Source organism: Nerophis lumbriciformis, linkage group LG03, assembly GCF_033978685.3.
Source record: "Nerophis lumbriciformis linkage group LG03, RoL_Nlum_v2.1, whole genome shotgun sequence".
Lineage (NCBI taxonomy): Eukaryota > Metazoa > Chordata > Actinopteri > Syngnathiformes > Syngnathidae > Nerophis > Nerophis lumbriciformis.
Genome location: NC_084550.2, coordinates 43,022,133 through 43,035,422, shown reverse-complemented (window position 1 = coordinate 43,035,422; position 13,290 = coordinate 43,022,133). Strand labels below are relative to the sequence as shown.

Here is a 13,290-nt window from a genome sequence, read left to right as displayed (position 1 = left end):
AAGGCGGAAGTCGCACAAAACGGCTTCAGCTCGCGACAGAGACGCGCCACCCCCGCAATTCTTCCCTCCGGAACACAGCCACCAACAAGCAGCCCAGGATTCCCCTCCTCAAATATTCGGTAATTATTCTGATCACTTTTCCAAAGAGTTATCCAACTGGCCTGTCAATCACTGGGACTGCAGCTATGACGTCATCCCATTGGCGCCCCGTAACGACACGCCCCCTGATGACGCGCTCTCGTCTATTTCTGATGACGTCATAGACAAAGACATTTTTTTACATTCGGTTCATTCTTTCTGTCAGCCATTTACAAATGACTTTAATTCTAAGATTAAGCATTATCAGGACATTTTTTTTAAATATAAGTCTAGTCAGTCCCAGTCACATTCTGACTTTCAAGCTCAGCCCCCAATTACTTTGGCCCCACCCCCTATGGCTCAAGCTCCGCCCACTCCTCTGTTTTCTCCCTCTTGGTCGTCCCTACAGTCCACTATTGAAGAGCAGAATAGACAATTTGGACAATCAAAAGGGGAGGAGCCTACCCACCTCCTCACCTCCTCCCTCCCACCCCTAAAGACTGTTCCAGACTGCACAAAACGCGTCTGGGATCCGCTTCTTGAGGGGGGGGCTAGTACTGGGTGCTTTGCTAGTGGGCGGGCACAGCTGCGCCCAGCCAAGCCCAAAACTCCATGCCGGCCTACGCCACCAGACATTCGGCATGCTAAGCCGCAACCCCCGGCCAGGCCACCTCCGCCAAAGTCACACCCAGCACCTGCTCCAAGTCTGGTTCCCACACCAGCACCGACTCCAAGTCTGGTTTCCGCACCAGCACCTGTTTCCACGACAACGACAGCCCGGACGCCTGCCACTCTGACGCCACCATCAACCCTGGTGGTTCTGCAAACACCATCCTCTCCACCTCCTGCTTCATTGCTGCAAAGCACACGAGACCCCGCAGAGACCGACCAAGTAAAAAGGGCATTGCACCAACAGGCCAAACAACTTGGACAACAGGAGGAACAGTTTGGCGTTCTTGGGGCTTGCGTCAATGCCATGGCGGAACGCCAAGACGCCCGCCTTGATGTTTTGGAGAGACAGCTGGGCAGTATACTCTCCGCGCTGCAGGTGATGATTCCCCCTACGGCCAACCCAGCAGTCCAGCTGAGACATCCACCACCCGCAGATACTCCGTTGCCTGCTCCGCCTCTGGCTCCGCCCACGCCGACAGACGAGCCGCCTGCTCCGCCTCTGGCTCCGCCCACGCCGACAGACGAGCCGCCTGCTCCGCCTCTGGCTCCGCCCACGCCGACAGACGAGCCGCCTGCTCCGCCTCTGGCTCCGCCCACGCCGACAGACGAGCCGCCTGCTCCGCCTCTGGCTCCGCCCACGCCGACAGACGAGCCGCCTGCTCCGCCTCTGGCTCCGCCCACGCCGACAGACGAGCCGCCTGCTCCGCCTCAGGCTCCGCCCACGCCGACAGACACGACGCCTTCTGTTTCCACGGCGACGACGCCTTCTGTTTCCACGGCGACGACGCCTTCGGTTTCCACGGCGACGACGCCTTCTGTTTCCACGGCGACGACGCCTTCTGTTTCCACGGCGACGACGTCTTCTGTTTCCACGGCGACGACGCTTCCTGTTTCCACGGCGACGACGACGCCTCCTGTTTCCACGGCGACGACGACGCTTCCTGCTTCCACGGCGATGACGACGCTTCCTGTTTCCACGGCGACGACGACGCTTCCTGCTTCCACGGCGACGACGACGCTTCCTGCTTCCACGGCGACGACGACGCTTCCTGCTTCCATGGCGACGACGACGCTTCCTGCTTCCACGGCGACGACGACGCTTCCTGCTTCCACGGCGACGACGACGCTTCCTGTTTCCACGGCGACGACGACGCTTCCTGTTTCCACGGCGACCACGACGCTTCCTCCTGCTTCCACGGCGACGACGACGCTTCCTCCTGCTTCCACGGCGAGGTCTGCTCTCTCCTCGTCGTCTCAGCGACCTCTGGTGTTCTGGCGGCGCAAGCGGCGCTCTCGGAGGTTAGAGTATGGACGCCAGTGGCGCAAACAGCAGCGACACCCGAGACGTAGTCGCAGAACTCTCCGGCTGCTGAACTTCTGGCGCCACTCACGCCCACCTTCTCGGCAGCCACAAATGTGGCCTTTCCGTGGTCGCCCGCCTCGCCTCCGGCAGCGGCGTTCCATTCGCCGCCGCCACCTGACTCGTCCCCGGTGGATTCGGGGACATGTGACCTGGCGACCCTCCGCCAAATCCTCCCTCCACCCTCCCTGGACTCTTGAACTTTGTTATAGTTGGGGGGGTTTTAGTTTTTCAAGGGGACATCTGGAATCTGTCCCTTAAGGGGGGGGTACTGTTGTGATCCGCTGCCCGGATCATATTTTTTATTTACGTTTTCAAGATACTTGTGTTTTTGGTTAGTTTTGGACTCCTTGAGTACCTGTTTTGTACACTTGAGTTTGTTGCCATGGCTACTTATTATTTTCACCTGCCGCGTTTGTTCCCGACACGCACCTGTTTGTCATCACTGACATTATTATTTAAGTCTGTCCTCCCTGTCATTCGTTCTGGCTTCGTAGTTTGTTTTCATGCAACAGTTGACGACTTTTGTTCTGGCTCGGTACCTGTTAGCTTCCACGCTTATCTTTGTTAGTTTTTACCTTCTAGCTCCCATGCTAGCTCTTTTAGTTTTTGCCTTATGTGCTATGAGCACCCTTTTCTTTGTTCCAGTATAATTTATTCCGGTAAATAAATCATTTATTTTACCTTCACGCTGTGTCCGAAGTCCGTTGCATCCTGAGAGAACGAACCCCGCATCACAATGCGCCCCGGTCGTCACAGTTACATTACGATAGCATGTACAAATATGCATGAAAACACTCCCACAGACATCACACATGGGACAGTTTAGTAAATAAGAATTGTTTTAGTTATATTGTAAAACTTACAAATGTTGCTTGGAGTGATGAATGAAGAATCCACAGGAGTAAAAACGCTATGGACGTCGAGAAGACTGAACGGCAACTGTATTAACTAAACAGAAGGGCAACGGCAGCACCTGCAGAGAGCGAACTTGTTCAAAAGCTGGCGCCATTGCACAAACAATAACACTTTTTAAGTGTGTTTGCTTGTTTTTTTAAAACTATTCATATTATAGCAAGCCGTCAGCGAAGAAACATTCATAAATTAGCCGCACCGTTTTATAAGCCGCAGAGTTCAAAGCCTAGGAAAAAAGTTACGATTTATAATATGTAATTTACGGCATGTGTGCATGTTGTTTGCTGTGTGATGTTGCCTCCAAGTTCAAGCTTTCATGAGTAAATATATATTACTTTCTGGGCTGCTGACATACAACCACACCAAGCACATCGCTAATGGTGTTGTAAGGCACATAAACGTAAATAATGACATTATTTGTTACAAGTAAAAGAAACGGCGTGTATTAAAGTCATGAATTGCGAGTAAAAGTTAGTAAAAGCATTATTATGTAAAGCTGTTATTACACACAGGCTTCAAATGAACACAAAAAGGCTTTAAAGCTTCAAATAGTAAAGGTTTGAGCTTGTGAGTCGGATTGACTTGAAATTTCTCATCCTCTAACTTCAGGATTGTTAGCTGAATCAAAGCAGAATTTGGTCCACGACTTTAGGGGACTGACTGTAAAACTTATGTAAGATTGGTTTAAAAAGATGGCCGCCAAACATGTTAGCAACTAATTGTTCATAAGCCGTTGACCATTTCAAAATGACTATGGATCTTTTCAAAATGAGAACATGTGAATGCTAACGTGTGTAACGGGGGCCACGTTGATAAACCTCACTCCCGACCACTTCCAGAGTGTGCTGGCTGACGGGTTTTTAGCTCGGTGGTCAGCACGCTCGCCTCTCATGCGGACGACCAGGGCTGGCGCCCCCGTGCGGAATGAGACAAAGGCAGGGGGCCAAGCCACCTGGGTTCCACATGTCTTCAGGAACATTTTGACCAAAACCCATAAGGGGTGCCACAAATGTCACTTCTAGCCACAAATGTGGACCATTTTTTGTTGACCCTGTTCCAGACTTACCTTGTAGGCAGACTTGAGTCCACCGTTGTCGGCGATGTTCTCCCCCAGCGTGTGTTTTCCGTTCAGAGGCTCCTGGTTGATCCTGTAGTTGCCGTACTGCTCCACCATGCACTGAGTCTGCTTCTTGAAGGCCTCCACGGACGAGTTCTTCCACCAGGAGCGCAGGTTGCCGTCCTTGTCATATTCCCTCCCTTGGCACGCAGTTAGGAAACATTACTGGCCATTGCCCTCCAACGTCCATTTTTAAATGACATGTTGTTTATATGCTAATGAGGAAAATTGATCTCCAACCTTGGTCGTCAAAAGCGTGGGTAAGTTCGTGCCCCATGACCACCCCAATGCCGCCAAAGTTCAGAGCTCTGCAACAAATGGATCGCAGTCAGCAACCTTTTGTGTTATTCTTTCAAAAGCACATCAGGCATGACAATTCAAACAGTACATTAGAGGTCAACAAAAAGTACAACGATGGGTTTTATGCCCGGACTATTATTTGGAGTGGCGACTTCCTCCAGCCCTGTTGTCACAAAGGAGGTTGCCAAGGTAACCGGGCCCACATCAGTCCTCTCACCGACCCTCTAATCCAGAGTTTGTGGAGCCGGCCCGCTAGCGCTCACACTCTAGGATGCCCCAAGTTTCAAACAAATAAAATAAACAATAATAATAATACAAACACACACATATGATATATAAATATATATATATATATGTATATATATATAAATATATATATATATATATATATATATATATATATATATATATATTTATATATATACAGGGCTCCAATTTAACCACGGCAACCGGGGCAATTGCCGCGACCGCCCTCTCATTTGCCGTAATGCCCTAAAATATTTACCAACATTTGGAACAACAACTTGCTGTGACCGCTCTTGACTTTTTACTTGTTAATGGATGAGGCTTATAATTGTCCACGGCATAATGATACATCGCGATAAAAATCTAGATTGTTAATCATACCACATCATTTGTTAATGCATTTTAGGGACCACCAAGTCAGGCGCATGCGCACTAACGTCATTTAACTGATTATTCATAGCAGACCAACAACATCAACCTTGCTCCAGAGGTGACCCCTCTGAGTATACTTAGTCAACAGGCCTACATGTCACACTAAGGGTGGCCGTATAAACAAAGCCAACACTGTCATAAACCTGTGCCATAAAGTGGGACGACACTAAACAACATGCCAATTAAATTTCGAGCAAATATTTGCACCGCAACGCAACATAAACACATCAGAACACATTCCCAAAATTCCTTGCAGCACCAACTCTTCCGGGACGCTACAATCATTTCCCCTCGCTTCCTGCCATGAGTTTAAGAGCGCACTGCTGTGTTTAGATGGAGACAGGTGTAGACAATATTGGAAACGGATGCACTTTTCCCCACATAAAGTATACAGCGAAGGAGAAAAACTATACGATGTTGCTTTCATTTTGACAATACAGCGTCCATCAGCTGTTGTGACTGAGAGTTAATGAGGTGAGGAAATACGCTGTCACTCCTGTTTTTTTTGTTGTTGTTGACCAAACTGTTGTACTGAACCACTAGGGGGCGTTGGAGCAGAAAACATATTGTTTATTAGACTTTATCTTCATTAGCCAAACTGCTTTGTGTTTTATTTTGATATCAAAAAGTAAACGCCATGTTTTTTTTACATTACTTATGTTTTTTGATGTCACAAAGGTGATGCTTTAAAAAACATTTGACACATAATTTTGTTCATGTTTTATTGTGTATAGTTAATTCCTATATGACATATTTCTGCTCAAACTCTTAATGGATCTGTCCTGATACAGCATCTACTTCTACATAACTTTAAAAAAGAATTAATAAAAAATATGTATATAAGTGATAAATGGGTTGTACTTGTATAGCGCTTTTCTACCTTCAAGGTACTCAAAGCGCTTTGACACTACTTCCACATTTACCCATTCACACACTGATGGAGGGAGCTGCCATGCAAGGCGCTAACCAGCACCCATCAGGAGCAAGGGGGAAGTGTCTTGCTCAGGACACAACAGACATGACGAGGTTGGTACTAGGTGGGGATTGAACCAGGGACCCTCGGGTCGCGCACGGCCATTCTTCCACTGCGCCACGCCGTCCCAAAAATATATAAATATATGTATGCTTGCATGCTTTGGAGCCCCTGCCTGGAAAGAAAATAACGTGCCTTCTAACTTGCCTTGGTGGTGGTGGTGGGGGGTGGGGGGGTGGGGGGGTTGATGGTATTTTATTTTTTATTTTATTTAATTTTTTGTCATAAAAAAATACAATAATGTGTGCTTACGGACTGTATCCCTGCAGACTGTATTGATCTATATTGATATATTATGTAGGAACCAGAAATAATAATAACAGAAATGTGTGAATGAGTGTAAATGGGGGAAGGTGGTTTTTTGGGTTGGTGCACTAATTGTAAGTGTATATTGTGTTTTTTATGTTGATTTAATAAAAAAATTAAAAAAAAGTTTTTATTTTTTTTATTGAATTTTTTTTTAAATTTCTTGTGCGGCCCGGTACCAATCGATCCACGGACCGGTACCGGGCCGCGGCCCGGTGGTTGGGGACCACTGATGTAGATGATCTACATCTGCTGTACACATTTACTTTAGAAAAGAGAAGTGTTGGATACGTCTCTTGTTGTCTGATTTGTATTTGACTTTATTGAATCTTTACATATTTTTACTGTTTGGCCCAGCCAGACCGTAACAGGACAGGACGAAAACAAAAAAAAAAAAAAAATTCATACATTGCAATCAACACTCAAAATGCACCTGTTCAAAATGGCATACTCTGAGAATAATTTCGCCACACCTAGTGTGTGTGTGACAATCATTTGTACTTTCACTTTTAACTGCTCCCAAGACCCAACCTCCGAGCTGACGATTTTAGGTTGTCCTGAAGAATTTGGAGGTAATTCTCCTCTTTCATTGTACCATTTAAAACACCAGTTCCATTGGCAGCAAAACAGGCGCAGAGCATAACACTACCACCACCATGCTTGACAGTGGGAATGGTGTTCCTGGGATTAAAATTCCTGGGATTAAAGGCCTCACCTTTTATCCTCCAAAGATATTGATGAGTATTGTAGCCAAACAGCTCAATTTGTATTTCTTCTGACCACAGAACTTTTTTCCAGAAGGTCTTATCTTTGTCCATGTGATGTATATATATACATATATACACACACACACACAGTATATATATATATATATATATATATATATATATATATACATATACCGTATTTATCAGACTATAAGTCGCAGTTTTTTTCATAGTTTGGCCGGGTTCCAGTGCGACTTTTATATGGTATATACGGTATATGTATATATATACACACACACACAGTGTATATATATATATATATATATATATATATATATATATATATATATATATATATATATATATATATATATATATATATATATATACACACATATATATATATATATATATATATATATATATATATATATATATATATATATATATATATATATATATATATATATATATATATATACCTATGGTCATGAGCTTTGGGTCATGACCGAAAGGACAAGATCACGGGTACAAGCGGCCGAAATGAGTTTCCTCCGCCGAGTGGCGGGGCTCTCCCTTAGAGATAGGGTGAGAAGCTCTGTCATTCGGGGGGAGCTCAAAGTAAAGCCGCTGCTCCTCCACATCGAGAGGAGCCAGATGAGGTGGTTTGGGCATCTGGCCTGGATGCCACCCAACGCCTCCCTAGGAAGGTGTTTCGGGCACGTCCGACCGGTAGGAGGCCACGGGGAAGACCCAGGACACGCTGGGAAGACTATCTCTCCCGGCTGGCCTGGGAACGCCTCGGGATCCCCCGGGAGGAGCTGGACGAAGTGGCTGGGGAGAGGGAAGTCTGGGCTTCCCTGCTTAAGCTGCTGCCCCCGCGACCCGACCTCGGATAAGCGGAAGAAGATGGATGGATGGATGGATGGATGGATATATATATATTTATACACATATATATTTTTATATATGTATACATATATATTTTCTTTTGTTTTGTCTTAACCCAATGTGTGCCCTGAGTCATCCAATGTAAGCTAAAATAAGTGCAGCAGACTTACTTAGGCCAGGATCGACTGTAGAATGGAGTTTGAAGAATTCCCGCTGGCAAAACCATCTCATTCTTGGTGGGGTTGTAATAGGCATTCACTGTTGGGGGCGTCATGCTCCACCTGCAGCAAGAAGAGGAGGCCATTTAGTGGGAGGTCACATGGACACACATGGTCACATTTCTCCTCTGCAGGCAGGACTGCAGAGGAGAAATTGGACCTAATCATACTATCAATATAAAGGTACCAATTCAGACAAGTATTAGTACAACAATACAAACAAAACACACAAAACACACAAACTGCCCACTGAACTATGTGGACATTATAAAAAAATGTCCTGGCCCCCTACACACTTAAAAATTAATTTATTAATTTAAATCCACTACAATGCCTGATGGGTAAAATGTATAACATTTTCTTTCCACACTTTGACATTTTTAATGCATTTTAGCTGCTGGATAGGACAGAATATTAGCGAGTTCTCCTGTTGTACTGTATTTTAACATGTTATCATGTTTGGCAAACTTCCTTCTTCCTTCCTCCAATTTAGTATTACATTTATTGTATTTATTTTGATGCTTTATCTAATCACATTATGCATAAATATAAATACATACGTTTATATACATACATACCTACTCAGTGGCCTAGTGGCTAGAGTGTCCGCCCTGAGATCGGTAGGTTGTGAGTTCAAACCCCGAGTCATACCAAAGACTATAAAGATGGGACCCATTACCTACCTGCTTGGCACTCAGCATCAAGGGTTGAAATTGGGGGTTAAATCCCCAAAAATGATTCCCGGGCGGTGAACAAGGGGATGGGTTATGCATTTCACCATACCTACTGTGTGTGTGACAATCATTGGTACTTTAACTTATATACATACATATATATATATATATATATATGTATATATTAGGGCTGCAACTAACAACTAATTTGATCATCGATTAATCTGTCGATTATTAGTTTGATTAATCGATTAATAATCTAACTACTAAAATCAAACTACATTTGTGTCCTTTCCAGTATTTTATTGAAAAAAAACAGCATACTGTCACCATACTTATTTTGATTATTGTTTCTCAACTGTTTGTAAATGTTGCAGTTTATAAATAAAGGTTTATTAAAAAAAAAAAAAAAAAAAAAAGTAGCCTCTGCGCATGCGCATAGATCAAACGAATCGATGACTAAATTAATCGCCAACTATTTTTATAATCGATTTTAATCGATTAAATCGACTAGTTGTTGCAGCCCTAATATATATATATATATATATATATACATACATACATACATAAAATGTAACATATACATATATATATATATATATATATATATATGTATATATACATATACATATATTATGGCTGTCAAACAAATAAAATATTTAATCGCAATTAATCACATTTTGTTCATAGTTAACGCAAAATTAATTGTGATAATCCCACCTCCAAAGACATGCACCTGGGGATAGGTTGATTGGCAACACTAAATTGGCCCTAGTGTGTGAATGTGAGTGTGAATGTTGTCTGTCTATCTGTGTTAGCCCTGCGATGAGGTGGCGACTTGTCCAGGGTGTACCCCGCCTTCCATCCGAATGCAGCTGAGATAGGCTCCAGCGACTCCCCGTTACCCCAAAAGGGACAAGCGGTAGAAAATGGATGGATGGATAATTGTGATAATCGCAGATGGATATAATTTTTCATCATTGATAATAAATGTACCCCCGACAGTTAATTTTCATGTGGACAATTAATCTGCTTTAATGTAATGTGGACAAAAAGGACAAACATGATTTAATGACAATAAAAAAATGCCTGCTGTGTTGCCAGATTTTGTAGAAATACAGAATTTGTATTCCTGCTTTAGGAGCACTTGCATTCAGAGAAGGAGCTACATGTATATGTATACTGTTATATTCTGTTGCGAGGCGGACTCTCACTGGTTTCTGTTTGGAGTTTTCCTCAGCTGATCCGCCGTCACCCTGGCTGAGAAGTTGTAGTACTGCATGACGTTTTGGAAGTAAAAATCCATCACCACCTCGAACTAGGAGAAAGAAGAAAGAGTTTCCTTTAGTTTCCACGAGGAGGTGGTGAAATGTGACACATCTACCTACATCATTGAACACCTTGTCCAGCTTTGTGGTGTTCATGATGAACTCTGGATAGCCCACCATGTTGTAAATAGCATCTGCCTGCACAAAAGGAAGGGACAGTCGTGTTTTTTTTCAAATCTTTATCGCACTCCTACCTTCTCCTTCGCTGCCTTCTTGGTGTCAGCATCCATCCAGCTAACGTACTTCAGGCTCTCCTCAAACGCCTTTTTAATTTCTCCCACCATGTCCTCGGCCTGCGAAGGGAGACGGAGGTAAGAAGCGCAGGATGTGGTCTTAATCAGAGAACGAGCGTTCTCACTATGGTCTTGCTGTCCTCGGCGAAGGTGTCTTTCACGAACATGGCGCCCAGAGCGAAGCCCAGGCTGCTGTCGGTGTCGCTGACGCACAGCTTCCATCGAGGGGTGCAGCTCTGCAACGTCAAGTCAGTCCAAGGTCACAAGAAAAACCCTAATTTCCTCATGAGAATAAATATGGGTACAAAATATATACACAATAGTTCATTAATATGCTTTTAATATTGTTAAGAATCAATGATTACCCATTACCTTTTTAGTCCCGTACATTCAATGATCCATTACCTTTTTAGTCCCATACATTCAAAGATCCATTACCTTTTTAGTCCCGTACATTCAATGATCCATTACCTTTTTAGTCCCATACATTCAATGATCCATTACCTTTTTAGTCCCATACATTCAATGATCCATTACCTTCTTAGTCCCATACATTCAATGATCCATTACCTTTTTAGTCCCATACATTCAATAACCCATTACCTTTCAATGATCCATTACCTTTTTAGTCCCATACATTCAATGATCCATTACCTTTTTAGCCCCATACATTCAATAATCCATTATCTTTTTAGTCCCATACATTCAAAGATCCATTACCTTTTTAGTCCATACATTCAATGATCCATTACCTTTTTAGTCCTATACATTCAATAATCCAGTACCTTTTTAGTCCCATACATTCAATGATGCATTACCTTTTTAGTCCCATACATGACCTCTAGGAAGCGCTGCTCTGTATCCTGGAACCTCTGGTCCAAGTTGGACACCATCTTCCTGACCACCTTCATGATCATGTAGTTGTTGAGAAGGCTGAAAAGACAACAATTTTTAGGCATCGCCTTCTTGCCGCTCTTTTTTTTTAGTTTTGTGCACTGCAAATTATTTGCCACTTGCCAAGATTCAAGATGTTATTTCTAGTTTTATGAGCCATTTACTTTTTTTTGTCATTCACTTTACATCATAATCTTAATTTTAGCATGAAATATTTTGTCTACTCAAGTTAAAACATGTTAACAGCTATTTAATAAAGAGATACACAGAAAATCGTATTTAAAGATTCTGCAACATCCCGAGGATGCTTCATTTAAGAATTGCAAGTAGAATAATGCTTCTTTTCAAAATAAAATATTTAGTTGTAGCTTAAAGGCCTGCTAATTTCTACATATACAAATCTTAATTTAGGATGTCTCTTTAAGTAACATCAACTATTAAGGCTGTGGATCTTTGGGCACCACACGATTCGATTCGATTCTTGGGGGTGATGATTCCATTCAGAATCGATCCTCAATTGAAAATCAATACTTTTTAATAACATTGGGTGCCAGTTCTATGATGAACTACATTCCTCCATAAAATAAACAGCTCTGATAAATGTCTATATTACTTAAAAGAAAACTGGTTTTGTTGAATAAAATTCAAGCCAAACATTTAAGAAACTCAAATACAAATAAGACAACAAGAGAAGTATCCAACACTTCTCTTTCTAAAGTCAATCAGATATAGATCATCTACAAACCCCGTTTCCATATGAGTTGTGAAATTGTGTTAGATGTAAATATAAACGGAATACAATGATTTGCAAATCCTTTTCAACCCATATTCAATTGAATGCACTACAAAGACAAGATATTTGATGTTCAAACTCATAAACTTTTTTTTTTTTTTGCAAATAATAATTAACTTAGAATTTCATGGCTGCAACACGTGCCAAAGTAGTTGGGAAAGGGCATGTTCACCACTGTGTTACATGACCTTTCCTTTTAACAACACTCAGTAAACGTTTGGGAACACGTTGTTCAACAGTCCGGGGGTCTCCGTTGTGGTATTTTAGGCTTCATAATGTGCCACACAATTTCAATGGGAGACAGGTCTGGACTACAGGCAGGCCAGTCTAGTACCTGCACTCTTTTACTATGAAGCCACGCTGATGTAACACGTGGCTTGGCATTGTCTTGCTGAAATAAGCAGGGGCGTCCATGGTAACGTTGCTTGGATGGCAACATATGTTGCTCCAAAACCTGTATGTACCTTTCAGCATTAATGGCGCCTTCACATGTGTAAGTTACCCATGTCTTGGGCACTAATACACCCCCATACCATCACAGATGCTGGCTTTTTAACTTGGCGCCTATAACAATCCGGATGGTTCTTTTCCTCTTTGGTCCGGAGGACACGACGTCCACAGTTTCCAAAAACAATTTGAAATGTGGACTCATCAGAACACTTTTCCACTTTGTATCAGTCCATCTTAGATGAGCTCAGGCCCAGCGAAGCTGACGGCGTTTCTGGGTGTTGTTGATAAACGGTTTTCGCCTTGCATAGGAGAGTTTTAACTTGCACTTACAGATGTAGCGACCAACTGTAGTTACTGACAGTGGGTTTCTGAAGTGTTCCTGAGCCCATGTGGTGATATCCTTTACACACTGATGTCGCTTGTTGATGCAGTACAGCCTGAGGGTTCGAAGGTCATGGGCTTAGCTGCTTACCATCCATCCATCCATCCATCCATCCATCTTCTTCCGCTTATCCGAGGTCGGGTCGCGGGGGCAGCAGCCTAAGCAGGGAAGCCCAGACTTCCCTATCCCCAGCCACTTCGTCCAGCTCTTCCTGTGGGACCCCGAGGCGTTCCCAGGCCAGCCGGGAGACATAGTCTTCCC

At 43.4% G+C, this 13,290-nt stretch overlaps 1 protein-coding gene across 1 annotated transcript in view; it reads right to left on the bottom strand.

Annotated features, from left to right (window-relative positions):
* Nucleotides 1-13,290, bottom strand: part of ece1 (endothelin converting enzyme 1) — a 141,581-nt gene that overhangs the window by 20,775 nt on the left and 107,516 nt on the right. Inside the window, exons 12-19 of the mRNA XM_061937801.2 lie at nt 11,329-11,443; nt 10,636-10,746; nt 10,472-10,570; nt 10,338-10,415; nt 10,164-10,267; nt 8,228-8,338; nt 4,383-4,450; nt 4,092-4,282 (exon numbers count right to left, since the gene is read on the bottom strand). Of these exons, the coding sequence (XP_061793785.1) occupies nt 4,092-4,282; nt 4,383-4,450; nt 8,228-8,338; nt 10,164-10,267; nt 10,338-10,415; nt 10,472-10,570; nt 10,636-10,746; nt 11,329-11,443 (877 nt within the window). The remainder of the gene's footprint in view (nt 1-4,091; nt 4,283-4,382; nt 4,451-8,227; nt 8,339-10,163; nt 10,268-10,337; nt 10,416-10,471; nt 10,571-10,635; nt 10,747-11,328; nt 11,444-13,290) is intronic.